Below are 16,305 nucleotides of genomic sequence, written 5' to 3'. Positions count from 1 at the left end.
CACTGTGGTTCAAGAAGGCAGCTCACCACCACCTTCTCAAGGGCAATTAGGGATGGGCAATAAATGCTGGCCTTGCCAGCGACGCCCACATCCCATGAACTAATAACAAAAGAAGCTACCTGGGCCCTATGCTCTGGAATTCACTCCCTAAACCTCTCCACCTTTCTCCTCCATTTAAAACACTTCTTAAAACCTGCCTCTTTGACCAGGGTTTTGATCACTGATCCTAATATGTCCTTATGGCTTGGTGCCAAATTGTATCTGATAACACTCCTGTAAAGCACCTTTGGACTTTTTATTAAGTTCAAGGTGCTATATAAATGTACATGCTAATTCCAGATGTTACAACCAATGTTCGCTGTGCACTGACCCGAAAGTCCCATGCACAAATGGCCCCCTTTTAATTTCCAGTCAAAACCTTTAAAGGGGCTGCACACTTAAATAAATCACCCGTACATTCCAAAGAAAAATGTGATTGTGTGTTGGTCACAACACTGTGTGTTGAATGATGAGAGGTGGTGCTCTTTGCATGTGTGCATCCTCAGCAGGGGCGGTGGTCACCCAGTCCTGCAGCCCAGAGTATGTTTGTCCCACCAACCCATGCAGTGGAGTCACACTTGGTCCCGGGCGTCATAACCTCCGCGAGGGAAGATCTCGGAAAGCGCCATGATTTCCTCCTTTGTAGTGGGAATGGGTGGGCCTGAGGGTCGTTCGGTGGGCAATGATGGGATTCGATGGCGGAGGAGGGAACTGCTGTGAAACAGGCAAGAGGGAAAGCCCGATCAGAGGTGCAAAGTTTTCAGCATTTGGCACCATTCCCAATTTCTGTTGCCCCGAACTGTCCGTCCTAATCCCCGCTCATGACGTTTTTAAAATTCTTTCTTGGGTTGTAGGCGCCGCTGGGAAGGCAAGCATTTATTGCCCATCCCGAATTGCCCTTAACAAGGCCGTTAAGAGTCAACTACATTGCTGAGTGTCATATATAGACCGGCAGACCAGGTAACGAAGGCAGATTTCTTTCCGAAAAGGATACGAGTGAACCAGATGTGTTTTTACGACAGTTGAGAGTCTCAGTAATGGTGCCGTGAAACTAGCTTTCAATTCCAAACTTTTATTAATGAATTGAATTTAAATTCTGCCAGCTGCAGTGGTGGGATTTGAACCTGTGTCCCTAGGGCATTGGCCTGGGCCTCTGGATTACTAGTTCAGTGACATTACCACTACGCCACTGTCTCCCCATTTGGATTGGCCTGTGCCCGTGTGTTTTTGTTTGTTTGTTTGCAGCAGTCGCATGTGGCGAAACAAGAGGACAACCTTTTTGAAAAAAAAATCTAATTTTGTTTGAGTTCAGTAGTTAGCAGTATAAAGACCAGTGTGTTTTCTCCTCCCTGACACCGTCCCAGTCTCTCTCGAGCGGGTCAGCAGGTTTGAGATAGAGCTCTGCACTGCTTGCATTTATCTAGCTCCGCTGTTTCTCTTTGCAGGTGCTATCGGACATGATGATCTTACAGAGGAGGATCCCACTTACCTTCCGTGAGCCTGGCACGGCGCCTCTTAGGAAACTGTCAGTGGATTTGATAAAGACATACAAGCACATTAACGAGGTGAGTACTTGTCTCCCATGGTCCATGCGTAACCTTCCAGACGTCACTACTCTTTTCTGTGTGATGCTGGGCCTCCTGGTCAAAACCCCATTTCCTTCCCCTCCCCCAACCAAACTTAAATGAGCCATGATCACATTGAATGGCACTGTAGGGTCGTGTGGTCTACTCCTGTTCCTGTCTGTTATGTTCTTCTGTAAGTACTGACTTTCATTGGTTCCGTGGATACCAGTCACCCACCCACAACTGGACACTCCCCTCTGCTCTCAGTTTATACTGGACTGGACACTCCCCTCTGCTCTCAGTTTATACTGGACTGGACACTCCCCTCTGCTCTCAGTTTATACTGGACTGGACTGGACTGGACACTCCCCTCTGCCCTCAGTTTATACTGGACTGGACACTCCCCTCTGCTCTCAGTTTATACTGGACTGGACACTCCCCTCTGCTCTCAGTTTATACTGGACTGGACTGGACACTCCCCTCTGCTCTCAGTTTATACTGGACTGGACACTCCCCTCTGCTCTCAGTTTATACTGGACTGGACACTCCCCTCTGCTCTCAGTTTATACTGGACTGGACACTCCCCTCTGCTCTCAGTTTATACTGGACTGGACACTCCCCTCTGCTCTCAGTTTATACTGGACTGGACTGGACACTCCCCTCTGCCCTCAGTTTATACTGGACTGGACACTCCCCTCTGCTCTCAGTTTATACTGGACTGGACACTCCCCTCTGCTCTCAGTTTATACTGGACTGGACACTCCCCTCTGCTCTCAGTTTATACTGGACTGGACACTCCCCTCTGCCCTCAGTTTATACTGGACTGGACACTCCCCTCTGCTCTCAGTTTATACTAGACTGGACCGGACACTCCCCTCTGCTCTCAGTTTATACTGGACTGGACACTCCCCTCTGCTCTCAGTTTATACTGGACTGGACACTCCCCTCTGCTCTCAGTTTATACTGGACTGGACACTCCCCTCTGCTCTCAGTTTATACTGGACTGGACACTCCCCTCTGCTCTCAGTTTATACTGGACTGGACTGGACTGGACACTCCCCTCTGCTCTCAGTTTATACTGGACTGGACACTCCCCTCTGCTCTCAGTTTATACTGGACTGGACACTCCCCTCTGCTCTCAGTTTATACTGGACTGGACACTCCCCTCTGCTCTCAGTTTATACTGGACTGGACTGGACTGGACACTCCCCTCTGCCCTCAGTTTATACTGGACTGGACTGGACACTCCCCTCTGCCCTCAGTTTATACTGGACTGGACTGGACACTCCCCTCTGCCCTCAGTTTATACTGGACTGGACACTCCCCTCTGCTCTCAGTTTATACTGGACTGGACCGGACACTCCCCTCTGCTCTCAGTTTATACTGGACTGGACACTCCCCTCTGCTCTCAGTTTATACTGGACTGGACACTCCCCTCTGCTCTCAGTTTATACTGGACTGGACTGGACTGGACACTCCCCTCTGCTCTCAGTTTATACTGGACTGGACACTCCCCTCTGCTCTCAGTTTATACTGGACTGGACACTCCCCTCTGCTCTCAGTTTATACTGGACTGGACACTCCCCTCTGCTCTCAGTTTATACTGGACTGGACACTCCCCTCTGCTCTCAGTTTATACTGGACTGGACACTCCCCTCTGCTCTCAGTTTATACTGGACTGGACACTCCCCTCTGCTCTCAGTTTATACTGGACTGGACTGGACTGGACACTCCCCTCTGCTCTCAGTTTATACTGGACTGGACACTCCCCTCTGCTCTCAGTTTAGACTGGACTGGACACTCCCCTCTGCCCTCAGTTTATACTGGACTGGACACTCCCCTCTGCCCTCAGTTTATACTGGACTGGACCGGACACTCCCCTCTGCCCTCAGTTTATACTGGACTGGACACTCCCCTCTGCCCTCAGTTTATACTGGACTGGACACTCCCCTCTGCTCTCAGTTTATACTGGACTGGACACTCCCCTCTGCTCTCAGTTTATACTGGACTGGACACTCCCCTCTGCTCTCAGTTTATACTGGACTGGACTGGACTGGACACTCCCCTCTGCCCTCAGTTTATACTAGACTGGACCGGACACTCCCCTCTGCCCTCAGTTTATACTGGACTGGACTGGACACTCCCCTCTGCCCTCAGTTTATACTAGACTGGACCGGACACTCCCCTCTGCCCTCAGTTTATACTGGACTGGACCGGACACTCCCCTCTGCCCTCAGTTTATACTGGACTGGACACTCCCCTCTGCCCTCAGTTTATACTAGACTGGACCGGACACTCCCCTCTGCCCTCAGTTTATACTGGACTGGACACTCCCCTCTGCTCTCAGTTTATACTGGACTGGACTGGACTGGACACTCCCCTCTGCCCTCAGTTTATACTGGACTGGACACTCCCCTCTGCCCTCAGTTTATACTGGACTGGACCGGACACTCCCCTCTGCCCTCAGTTTATACTGGACTGGACACTCCCCTCTGCCCTCAGTTTATACTGGACTGGACACTCCCCTCTGCTCTCAGTTTATACTGGACTGGACACTCCCCTCTGCTCTCAGTTTATACTGGACTGGACACTCCCCTCTGCTCTCAGTTTATACTGGACTGGACTGGACTGGACACTCCCCTCTGCCCTCAGTTTATACTAGACTGGACCGGACACTCCCCTCTGCCCTCAGTTTATACTGGACTGGACTGGACACTCCCCTCTGCCCTCAGTTTATACTAGACTGGACCGGACACTCCCCTCTGCCCTCAGTTTATACTGGACTGGACCGGACACTCCCCTCTGCCCTCAGTTTATACTGGACTGGACACTCCCCTCTGCCCTCAGTTTATACTAGACTGGACCGGACACTCCCCTCTGCCCTCAGTTTATACTGGACTGGACACTCCCCTCTGCTCTCAGTTTATACTGGACTGGACACTCCCCTCTGCTCTCAGTTTATACTGGACTGGACACTCCCCTCTGCTCTCAGTTTATACTGGACTGGACTGGACTGGACACTCCCCTCTGCTCTCAGTTTATACTAGACTGGACCGGACACTCCCCTCTGCCCTCAGTTTATACTGGACTGGACTGGACACTCCCCTCTGCCCTCAGTTTATACTAGACTGGACCGGACACTCCCCTCTGCCCTCAGTTTATACTGGACTGGACCGGACACTCCCCTCTGCCCTCAGTTTATACTGGACTGGACCGGACACTCCCCTCTGCCCTCAGTTTATACTAGACTGGACTGGACACTCCCCTCTGCCCTCAGTTTATACTGGACTGGACACTCCCCTCTGCCCTCAGTTTATACTAGACTGGACCGGACACTCCCCTCTGCCCTCAGTTTATACTGGACTGGACTGGACACTCCCCTCTGCCCTCAGTTTATACTGGACTGGACTGGACACTCCCCTCTGCCCTCAGTTTATACTGGACTGGACTGGACACTCCCCTCTGCCCTCAGTTTATACTGGACTGGACACTCCCCTCTGCTCTCAGTTTATACTGGACTGGACTGGACACTCCCCTCTGCCCTCAGTTTATACTGGACTGGACACTCCCCTCTGCCCTCAGTTTATACTGGACTGGACCGGACACTCCCCTCTGCCCTCAGTTTATACTGGACTGGACACTCCCCTCTGCTCTCAGTTTATACTGGACTAGACACTCCCCTCTGCTCTCAGTTTATACTGGACTGGACACTCCCCTCTGCTCTCAGTTTCGACTGTATTGGACACTCCCCTCTGCCCTCAGTTTATACTGGACTGGACACTCCCCTCTGCTCTCAGTTTATACTGGACTGGACTGGACACTCCCCTCTGCCCTCAGTTTATACTGGACTGGACTGGACACTCCCCTCTGCCCTCAGTTTATACTGGACTGGACACTCCCCTCTGCTCTCAGTTTATACTGGACTGGACTGGACACTCCCCTCTGCCCTCAGTTTAGACTGGACTGGACACTCCCCTCTGCCCTCAGTTTATACTGGACTGGACACTCCCCTCTGCTCTCAGTTTATACTGGACTGGACTGGACACTCCCCTCTGCTCTCAGTTTATACTGGACTGGACTGGACACTCCCCTCTGCTCTCAGTTTATACTGGACTGGACACTCCCCTCTGCTCTCAGTTTCGACTGTATTGGACAATCCCCTCTGCCCTCAGTTTATACTGGACTGGACACTCCCCTCTGCCCTCAGTTTATCCTGGACTTGACTGGACACTCCCCTCTGCCCTCAGTTTAGACTGTACTGGACACTCCCCTCTGCCCTCAGTTTATACTGGACTGGACTGGACACTCCCCTCTGCCCTCAGTTTATACTGGACTGGACTGGACACTCCCCTCTGCCCTCAGTTTAGACTGGACTGGACACTCCCCTCTCTCCTCAGTTTAGACTGTACCGGACACTCCCCTCTGCCCTCAGTTTATACTGGACCGGACACTCCTCTCTGACCTCAGTTTATACTGGACCGGACACTCCCCTCTGCCGTCAGTTTATACTGGACTGGACACTCCCCTCTGCCCTCAGTTTATACTGGACCGGACACGCCCCTCTGCCGTCAGTTTATACTGGACTGGACACTCCCCTCTGCCCTCAGTTTATACTGGACCGGACACTCCCCTCTGCCGTCAGTTTATACTGGACTGGACACTCCCCTCTGCCCTCAGTTTATACTGGACCGGACACGCCCCTCTGCCGTCAGTTTATACTGGACTGGACACTCCCCTCTGCCCTCAGTTTATACTGGACCGGACACTCCTCTCTGCTCTCAGTTTATACTGGACCGGACACTCCCCTCTGCCCTCAGTTTATACTGGACCGGACACTCCCCTCTGCCCTCAGTTTATACTGGACTGGACACTCCCCTCTGCCCTCAGTTTATACTGGACAGGACACTTCCCTCTGCCCTCAGTTTATACTGGACCGGACACTTCCCTCTGCCCTCAGTTTATACTGGACTGGACACTCCCCTCTGCCCTCAGTTTATACTGGACCGGACACTCCCCTCTGCCGTCAGTTTATACTGGACTGGACACTCCCCTCTGCCCTCAGTTTATACTGGACCGGACACGCCCCTCTGCCGTCAGTTTATACTGGACTGGACACTCCCCTCTGCCCTCAGTTTATACTGGACCGGACACTCCTCTCTGCTCTCAGTTTATACTGGACCGGACACTCCCCTCTGCCCTCAGTTTATACTGGACCGGACACTCCCCTCTGCCCTCAGTTTATACTGGACCGGACACTCCCCTCTGCCCTCAGTTTATACTGGACAGGACACTTCCCTCTGCCCTCAGTTTATACTGGACCGGACACTCCCCTCTGCCCTCAGTTTATACTGGACCGGACACTCCCCTCTGCCCTCAGTTTATACTGGACCGGACACTCCCCTCTGCCCTCAGTTTATACTGGACAGGACACTTCCCTCTGCCCTCAGTTTATACTGGACCGGACACTTCCCTCTGCCCTCAGTTTATACTGGACCGGACACTTCCCTCTGCCCTCAGTTTATACTGGACCGGACACTTCCCTCTGCCCTCAGTTTATACTGGACCGGACACTTCCCTCTGCCCTCAGTTTATACTGGACCGGACACTTCCCTCTGCCCTCAGTTTATACTGGACCGGACACTTCCCTCTGCCCTCAGTTTATACTGGACCGGACACTTCCCTCTGCCCTCAGTTTATACTGGACTGGACACTCCCCTCTGCTCTCAGTTTACAAGTAATATTCCAGTATTGGCTGTAAATCAGGAAATAGAAGGGAGGGAGGAACTGAAGAAAATTACAAACACCAGGGAAGTGGTACTGAACAAATTGTTGGAGCTGCGGGCTGACAAGTCCCCAGGTCCTGATGGACTTCATCCTTGGGTCCTAAAGAAGTGGCTAGTGTTGGTTTTAATTTTCCAAAATTCCCTAGATTCGGGGAAAGTTCCGTTAGATTGGAAAATAGCGAATGTAATTCCTTTATTCGAAAATGGAGGGCGACAGAAAGTAGGAAACTACAGGCCAGTTATTTTAACATCTGTCTTAGTGAAAATGTTAGAAGGTATTATTACAGATGTTTTAGCAGGGCACTTCGAAAAATCAGGCAGAGTCAACATGGTTTTGTGAAAGGGAAATCATGTTTAACCAATTTATTGGAGTTCTTTGAGGGAGTTACATGTGCTGTGGATGAAGGGGAACCGTTGGATGCATTGTACTTAGATTTCCAGAAGGCATTTGATAAGGTGTCACAGCAAAGGTTATTGTGGAACGTAAAAGCTCATGGTGTAGGGGGTAGCATATTGACATGGATAGAAGATTGGCTAGCTAACAGGAAACAGAGAGTAGGCGTAAATGGGTCGTTTTCTGGTTGGCAAGATTTAACGAGTGGTGTGCCACAGGGATCAGTGCTGGGGCCTCAACTTTTTACAGTTTATACAAATGACTTGGATGAAGGGCAGCGCAGTGGTGAGCACCGCAGCCTCACAGCTCCAGTGACCCGGGTTCAATTCTGGGTACTGCCTGTGTGGAGTTTGCAAGTTCTCCCTGTGTGTGCTCCGGTTTCCTCCCACATGCCAAAGACTTGCAGGTTTATAGGTAAATTGGCCATTAGCAATTGCCCCTAGAATAGGTAGGTGGTAGGGAAATATAGGGACAGGTGGGGATGTGGTAGGAATATGGAATTAGTGTGGGATTAGTATAAAATGGGTGGTTGATGGTCGGCACAGACTCGGTGGGCCGAAGGACCTGTTTCAGTGCTGTATCTCGAAACTAAACTAAAGGGACCGAAGGTATGGGTGCTGATGACACAAAGATAGGTAGGAAAGGAACTTGAGAAGAGGACATGAGGAGGCTACAAAGGGATATAGATAGGTTAAGTGAGTGGACAAAGATCTGGCAAATGGAGTGTAATGTGGGAAAATATGAAATTGTCCATTTTGGCAGGAAGAATAAAAAAGCATATTATCTAAATGGTGAGAGATTGCAGAGCTCTGAGATGCAAAGGGATCTGGGTGTCCGAGTGCATGAATCGCAAAAGGTTAGTATGCAGGTACAGCAAGTAATTCTGAAAGCTAATAGAATGTTATCGTTTATTGTGAGGGGAATTGAATATAAAAGTAGGGAGGTTATGCTTCAGCTATACAGGACATTGGTGAGACCACATCTGGAGTACTGTGTACAGTACTGGTCTCCTTATTTAAGGAAGGATGTAAATGTGTTGGAAGCAGTTCAGAGAAGGTTTACTAGACTAATACCTGGAATGGGCGGGCTGTCTTATGAGGAAAGATTGGACAGGCTAGGCTTGTATCCGCTGGAATTTAGAAGAGTAAGAGGTGACTTAAGATCCTGAGGGGTCTAGACAGGGGGGATGTGGAAAGGATGTTTCCCACTTGTGGGAGAATCTAGAACTAGGGGTCACTGTTTAAAAATAAGGGGTCGCCCATTTAAGACAGAGATGAGGAGAAACCTTTTTTCTCAGAGGGTCGTGAATCTTTGGAATTCTCTTCCTCAAAAGGTGGTGGAAGCAGAGTCTTTGAATATTTTTAAGGCAGAGGTAGATAGATTCTTGATAAGCAAGGGGGTGGAGGATTATCGGAGGTAGGTGGGAATGTGGAGTCGAGGTTACAATCAAATCAGATCTTACTGAATGGTGGAGCAGGTTCGAGGGGCCAAGTGGCCTACTCCTGCTGCTAATTCATATGTTCGTACGTCTGAGATGCTCAGTTTGTGGTTCTCGGAAAGTATGAGTTAGAGCAGGTGCTGATGAGGTGAGTCTGTCCTCAGTATAATGAGTGTGGAGAGAGGAGGGAATGTAGTTTGCAGGACAGTGTATTCGAGGGAGGGAGGAAAGTTCTCTCTGCTATACTGTTCTTCTAGAAAGAGATGAGCAAGGAGAAGGGGAATGAGTGGTCACTGATTGACGCCAAACTGTCCAGGGGTGGTTGACGTTTTTCAGGGGCTTCCCCAGATTGGGGAATGGTATTGGAATCTTGGATCGACTTGGGCTTTCTGGAGTTCCCTGGTTGTGAGCCGAGAAGTGTTTGAGCTTCTTGGAGCCAGTTTTAGTGATGTGGTGGTGTTGGGAGTTCCACCTCCAGTCACAGGAGATTGTGGAGCCAGTGATGCTGGCATTTGAACAAAGGACCCCTTGTGGGCCATTAAAGGTGGGGAGGTGGTGATTTGGTAAGGCTCATTGCATTAAATGTTGCAACCACTGCTGCTCCCCTCTCCTCCCGTGCTCTGGTTGAAACCGCCCCCCTGTTTTCTGGAATTTTCCAGGTGTATTATGCCAAGAAGAAGCGCCGAGCCCAACATGTTCCTCCAGACGACTCCAGCAATAAAAAGGAGCGGAAAGTTTACAATGATGGTTACGATGATGAAAGCTATGACTACATTGTGAAGAATGGAGAGAAGTGGATGGACCGATATGAGATAGATTCCCTCATCGGGAAGGGCTCATTTGGACAGGTAACACACAGGTGCAGTGTGTGTGGTGGTGAGGACTCGACACAGTTCGCAAACGCACTGAAATCTAGGACTGAGCTCCTCAGAGTCAGCAGTTTGAGGTTCCCATCCTGGTCCATTCGGAATTTGGATTAGAGATAGGGGTCTATCAGCCAGGACTGCTGCTGATTACTGTCCATGTAGCGAGCTGTCTAGCCTCACCCGTGAAGAGCTAAGAAGACTCTCTTCAGCCATCTTTCTGTTTGAGGTGCTGCTGAAGCCACTGTGGGTTTGCGCACAGTGTGAAACCTACCTGATAAACAATCCTGTTTCAAGCGGAGCTGAGCTCCTGCCGTACAAAGACCATGGACTTCCACTTTGGCCGATTCTTTCCCCTACGCCCATTCCTTTGGCAGCACCAGACCCATCTTTTCTGGGGCGTTGCTGGAGCTCCTCTCAACACCACCCAACCCCTGCACAAACTGCCAGGCCATCTGAAACCCTGCAGCTCTCATTCCATCCTGGCATACTGTCCAGATCACCTACTGCCCTTGCTTCCATGTCCCCAACACATCGACAGATCCCTCCATGCCCTTGCTGTACTTGATCTCTGCACCCTCCTCCATCCCTCCGTTTCACTTTGCACCCTCCGCTCTTCCGACACTGCGTGCCACCCACCACCATTGACAAAAGAGCCCCAACCATGTGGGCTGCTGCCTGAAACTTGCTGTGTAAAGCCCCCTGCCTGGCCACCCTACCTCTGAGGCCCATTCCCTCAGCCATCGCCACCTAACCCCCTGCTTTGGTGTGTGTTTCTGAAGGCCGCCCTGGCCCACTAGCATGTTGCTCATGCCTTCCCTCTTGTCACTTCCCAGGTGGTGAAGGCCTATGACCACCAGGAGCAGGAGTGGGTGGCAGTCAAGATTATCAAGAACAAGAAAGCCTTCCTGAACCAGGCCCAGATTGAGCTGCGCCTCCTGGAGCTCATGAACAAACATGACACCGAGATGAAGTATTATATAGGTAAGAAAAGCCAGTGGCACAGGTTGGGGAACAAGGAGGATATCAGACAGGGTGTAAGATGATTGCCTTCTGTTCTGGGGTCGAAGCCTGCCCCAGTTAGAGGGGGTGAAGGGCTTCTTTCTCTGGTGAGAATGGGGTCAGACTGTGAAGCCTGTCTAATTCCCAGCATTGCTGTGGAAGCTCATTCTGTTCGGGTCATTGAGCTCTGTTTAATGTAAATAAACACTGAAAATGTTGGAAATACTCAGCAGGTCTGGCAGCTTGTGTGGAGCACGGAACAGAGTTAACATTTCAGGTCTGTGACCGTTGGTCAGAACAGGAAATGGTTAGCGATGTAATGGGTCTTGAGAAAATACAGAAGCAATGAAAGGAGGCTCAGCGACGAGGGGGAAGGCAGGAGAGATTCAGTGATGAAAGGCCAGTTTAATGTAAACACACTTCTTTCTGTGTTTTGTTTGATAACCACCTCCTCCCATTGCAGTTCACTTGAAGCGACATTTCATGTTCCGGAACCATCTATGCCTGGTCTTTGAGCTACTCTCCTACAACCTGTACGATCTGCTGCGGAACACCAACTTCCGCGGTGTTTCCCTCAACCTGACCCGCAAGTTTGCCCAGCAGATGTGCACGGCCCTGCTCTTCCTGGCCACACCTGAGCTCAGCATTATCCACTGCGACCTCAAGCCCGAGAACATCCTGCTGTGCAACCCCAAGCGCAGCGCCATCAAGATCGTCGACTTTGGTAGCTCCTGCCAGCTGGGGCAACGGGTGAGAATACCATGCCAACGCTCAGTCAAACTGGGCACTGTGAGTGTGTGTCTGTGGGCGCATGTGAAGGTGGTTTGGGTTGTGTATTTGTCCTTCCTTCTGCCCGACTCTTCATTCTTTTCATTGTGTCTTTGCTTATCCCTCTGCGCGCCTGTGACACCTGTGCGTGCGCTGCTGTATGCCCTTTGTGTGTCTGCCTCTGTGTGCCAGTGTGTGTGAGACTGCCTCTGTGTGCCAGTGTGTGTGAGACTGCCTCTGTGTGCCAGTGTGTGTGAGTCTGCCTCTGTGTGCCAGTGTGTGTGAGTCTGCCTCTGTGTGCCAGTGTGTGTGAGACTGCCTCTGTGTGCCAGTGTGTGTGAGACTGCCTCTGTGTGCCAGTGTGTGTAAGACTGCCTCTGTGTGCCAGTGTGTGTGAGACTGCCTCTGTGTGCCAGTGTGTGTGTGAGACTGCCTCTGTGTGCCAGTGTGTGTGAGAGACTGGCTCTGTGTGCCAGTGTGTGTGAGACTGCCTCTGTGTGCCAGTGTGTGTGAGTCTGCCTCTGTGTGCCAGTGTGTGTGAGACTGCCTCTGTGTGCCAGTGTGTGAGATTGCCTCTGTGTGCCAGTGTGTGTAAGACTGCCTCTGTGTGCCAGTGTGTGTGAGACTGCCTCTGTGTGCCAGTGTGTGAGACTGCCTCTGTGTGCCAGTGTGTGTGAGAGACTGGCTCTGTGTGCCAGTGTGTGTAAGCGACTGCTTCTGTGTGCCAGTGTGTGTGAGACTGCCTCTGTGTGCCAGTGTGTGAGAGACTGGCTCTGTGTGCCAGTGTGTGTGAGACTGGCTCTGTGTGCCAGTGTGTGTGAGACTGGCTCTGTGTGCCAGTGTGTGTGAGACTGGCTCTGTGTGCCAGTGTGTGTGAGACTGGCTCTGTGTGCCAGTGTGTGTGAGACTGGCTCTGTGTGCCAGTGTGTGTGAGACTGGCTCTGTGTGCCAGTGTGTGTAAGCGACTGGCTCTGTGTGCCAGTGTGTGTAAGCGACTGGCTCTGTGTGCCAGTGTGTGTAAGCGACTGGCTCTGTGTGCCAGTGTGTGTGAGCGACTGGCTCTGTGTGCCAGTGTGTGTGAGCGACTGGCTCTGTGTGCCTGTGTGTGTGAGCGACTGGCTCTGTGTGCCTGTGTGTGTGAGCGACTGGCTCTGTGTGCCAGTGTGTGTGAGCGACTGGCTCTGTGTGCCAGTGTGTGTGAGCGACTGGCTCTGTGTGCCAGTGTGTGTGAGCGACTGGCTCTGTGTGCCAGTGTGTGTGAGCGACTGGCTCTGTGTGCCAGTGTGTGTGAGCGACTGGCTCTGTGTGCCAGTGTGTGTGAGCGACTGGCTCTGTGTGCCAGTGTGTGTGAGCGACTGGCTCTGTGTGCCAGTGTGTGTGAGCGACTGGCTCTGTGTGCCAGTGTGTGTGAGCGACTGGCTCTGTGTGCCAGTGTGTGTGAGCGACTGGCTCTGTGTGCCAGTGTGTGTGAGCGACTGGCTCTGTGTGCCAGTGTGTGTGAGCGACTGGCTCTGTGTGCCAGTGTGTGTGAGCGACTGGCTCTGTGTGCCAGTGTGTGTGAGCGACTGGCTCTGTGTGCCAGTGTGTGTGAGCGACTGGCTCTGTGTGCCAGTGTGTGTGAGCGACTGGCTCTGTGTGCCAGTGTGTGTGAGCGACTGGCTCTGTGTGCCAGTGTGTGTGAGCGACTGGCTCTGTGTGCCAGTGTGTGTGAGCGACTGGCTCTGTGTGCCAGTGTGTGTGAGCGACTGGCTCTGTGTGCCAGTGTGTGTGAGCGACTGGCTCTGTGTGCCAGTGTGTGTGAGCGACTGGCTCTGTGTGCCAGTGTGTGTGAGACTGCCTCTGTGTGCCAGTGTGTGTGAGAGACTGGCTCTGTGTGCCAGTGTGTGTGAGCGACTGGCTCTGTGTGCCAGTGTGTGTGAGCGACTGGCTCTGTGTGCCAGTGTGTGTGAGCGACTGGCTCTGTGTGCCAGTGTGTGTGAGCGACTGGCTCTGTGTGCCAGTGTGTGTGAGCGACTGGCTCTGTGTGCCAGTGTGTGTGAGCGACTGGCTCTGTGTGCCAGTGTGTGTGAGCGACTGGCTCTGTGTGCCAGTGTGTGTGAGCGACTGGCTCTGTGTGCCAGTGTGTGTGAGCGACTGGCTCTGTGTGCCAGTGTGTGTGAGCGACTGGCTCTGTGTGCCAGTGTGTGTGAGCGACTGGCTCTGTGTGCCAGTGTGTGTGAGCGACTGGCTCTGTGTGCCAGTGTGTGTGAGCGACTGGCTCTGTGTGCCAGTGTGTGTGAGCGACTGGCTCTGTGTGCCAGTGTGTGTGAGCGACTGGCTCTGTGTGCCAGTGTGTGTGAGCGACTGGCTCTGTGTGCCAGTGTGTGTGAGCGACTGGCTCTGTGTGCCAGTGTGTGTGAGCGACTGGCTCTGTGTGCCAGTGTGTGTGAGCGACTGGCTCTGTGTGCCAGTGTGTGTGAGCGACTGGCTCTGTGTGCCAGTGTGTGTGAGCGACTGGCTCTGTGTGCCAGTGTGTGTGAGCGACTGGCTCTGTGTGCCAGTGTGTGTGAGCGACTGGCTCTGTGTGCCAGTGTGTGTGAGCGACTGGCTCTGTGTGCCAGTGTGTGTGAGCGACTGGCTCTGTGTGCCAGTGTGTGTGAGCGACTGGCTCTGTGTGCCAGTGTGTGTGAGCGACTGGCTCTGTGTGCCAGTGTGTGTGAGCGACTGGCTCTGTGTGCCAGTGTGTGTGAGCGACTGGCTCTGTGTGCCAGTGTGTGTGAGCGACTGGCTCTGTGTGCCAGTGTGTGTGAGCGACTGGCTCTGTGTGCCAGTGTGTGTGAGCGACTGGCTCTGTGTGCCAGTGTGTGTGAGCGACTGGCTCTGTGTGCCAGTGTGTGTGAGCGACTGGCTCTGTGTGCCAGTGTGTGTGAGCGACTGGCTCTGTGTGCCAGTGTGTGTGAGCGACTGGCTCTGTGTGCCAGTGTGTGTGAGCGACTGGCTCTGTGTGCCAGTGTGTGTGAGCGACTGGCTCTGTGTGCCAGTGTGTGTGAGCGACTGGCTCTGTGTGCCAGTGTGTGTGAGCGACTGGCTCTGTGTGCCAGTGTGTGTGAGCGACTGGCTCTGTGTGCCAGTGTGTGTGAGCGACTGGCTCTGTGTGCCAGTGTGTGTGAGCGACTGGCTCTGTGTGCCAGTGTGTGTGAGCGACTGGCTCTGTGTGCCAGTGTGTGTGAGCGACTGGCTCTGTGTGCCAGTGTGTGTGAGCGACTGGCTCTGTGTGCCAGTGTGTGTGAGCGACTGGCTCTGTGTGCCAGTGTGTGTGAGCGACTGGCTCTGTGTGCCAGTGTGTGTGAGCGACTGGCTCTGTGTGCCAGTGTGTGTGAGCGACTGGCTCTGTGTGCCAGTGTGTGTGAGCGACTGGCTCTGTGTGCCAGTGTGTGTGAGCGACTGGCTCTGTGTGCCAGTGTGTGTGAGCGACTGGCTCTGTGTGCCAGTGTGTGTGAGCGACTGGCTCTGTGTGCCAGTGTGTGTGAGCGACTGGCTCTGTGTGCCAGTGTGTGTGAGCGACTGGCTCTGTGTGCCAGTGTGTGTGAGCGACTGGCTCTGTGTGCCAGTGTGTGTGAGCGACTGGCTCTGTGTGCCAGTGTGTGTGAGCGACTGGCTCTGTGTGCCAGTGTGTGTGAGCGACTGGCTCTGTGTGCCAGTGTGTGTGAGCGACTGGCTCTGTGTGCCAGTGTGTGTGAGCGACTGGCTCTGTGTGCCAGTGTGTGTGAGAGACTGGCTCTGTGTGCCAGTGTGTGTGAGAGACTGGCTCTGTGTGCCAGTGTGTGTGAGAGACTGGCTCTGTGTGCCAGTGTGTGTGAGAGACTGGCTCTGTGTGCCAGTGTGTGTGAGAGACTGGCTCTGTGTGCCAGTGTGTGTGAGAGACTGGCTCTGTGTGCCAGTGTGTGTGAGAGACTGGCTCTGTGTGCCAGTGTGTGTGAGAGACTGGTTCTGTGTGCCAGTGTGTGAGAGACTGGCTCTGTGTGCCAGTGTGTGTGAGACTGGCTCTGTGTGCCAGTGTGTGTGAGACTGCCTCTGTGTGCCAGTGTGTGAGAGAGACTGGCTCTGTGTGCCAGTGTGTGAGAGAGACTGGCTCTGTGTGCCAGTGTGTGAGAGAGACTGCCTCTGTGTGCCAGTGTGTGAGAGAGACTGCCTCTGTGTGCCAGTGTGTGGGGGGTTTATATATAGAATGACAGAAACCCAGGAGTGAGTTACAGACTGGAATCTAATCGTGGGGTTCGGGGGGTTTATATTATAGAATAACAGATACCCGGGAGTGAGTTACAGACTGGAATCTAATTGAGGGGTTCGAGGGGTTTATATATAGAATAACAGAAACCCGGGAGTGAGTTACAGACTGGAATCTAATTGAGGGGTTCGGGGGGTTTATAAATAGAATATCAGAAACCCGGGAGTGAGTTACAGACTGGAACCT

At 52.6% G+C, this 16,305-nt stretch overlaps 1 protein-coding gene across 3 annotated transcripts in view; it reads left to right on the top strand.

The window, feature by feature from the left end:
- The window catches only part of LOC137352799 (dual specificity tyrosine-phosphorylation-regulated kinase 1A-like), a 123,079-nt gene that overhangs the window by 87,205 nt on the left and 19,569 nt on the right, over window positions 1-16,305 (top strand). For all 3 annotated transcript variants that reach the window (XM_068018634.1, XM_068018633.1, XM_068018635.1), the window contains exons 3-6: window positions 1,485-1,604; window positions 9,879-10,067; window positions 10,919-11,066; window positions 11,548-11,834. In XM_068018634.1, coding sequence (XP_067874735.1) covers window positions 1,485-1,604; window positions 9,879-10,067; window positions 10,919-11,066; window positions 11,548-11,834 — 744 coding nt within the window. The remainder of the gene's footprint in view (window positions 1-1,484; window positions 1,605-9,878; window positions 10,068-10,918; window positions 11,067-11,547; window positions 11,835-16,305) is intronic.

This window comes from Heterodontus francisci, chromosome 39 (genome assembly GCF_036365525.1).
Source record: "Heterodontus francisci isolate sHetFra1 chromosome 39, sHetFra1.hap1, whole genome shotgun sequence".
Lineage (NCBI taxonomy): Eukaryota > Metazoa > Chordata > Chondrichthyes > Heterodontiformes > Heterodontidae > Heterodontus > Heterodontus francisci.
This window is presented reverse-complemented; position numbering and strand designations above follow the sequence as displayed.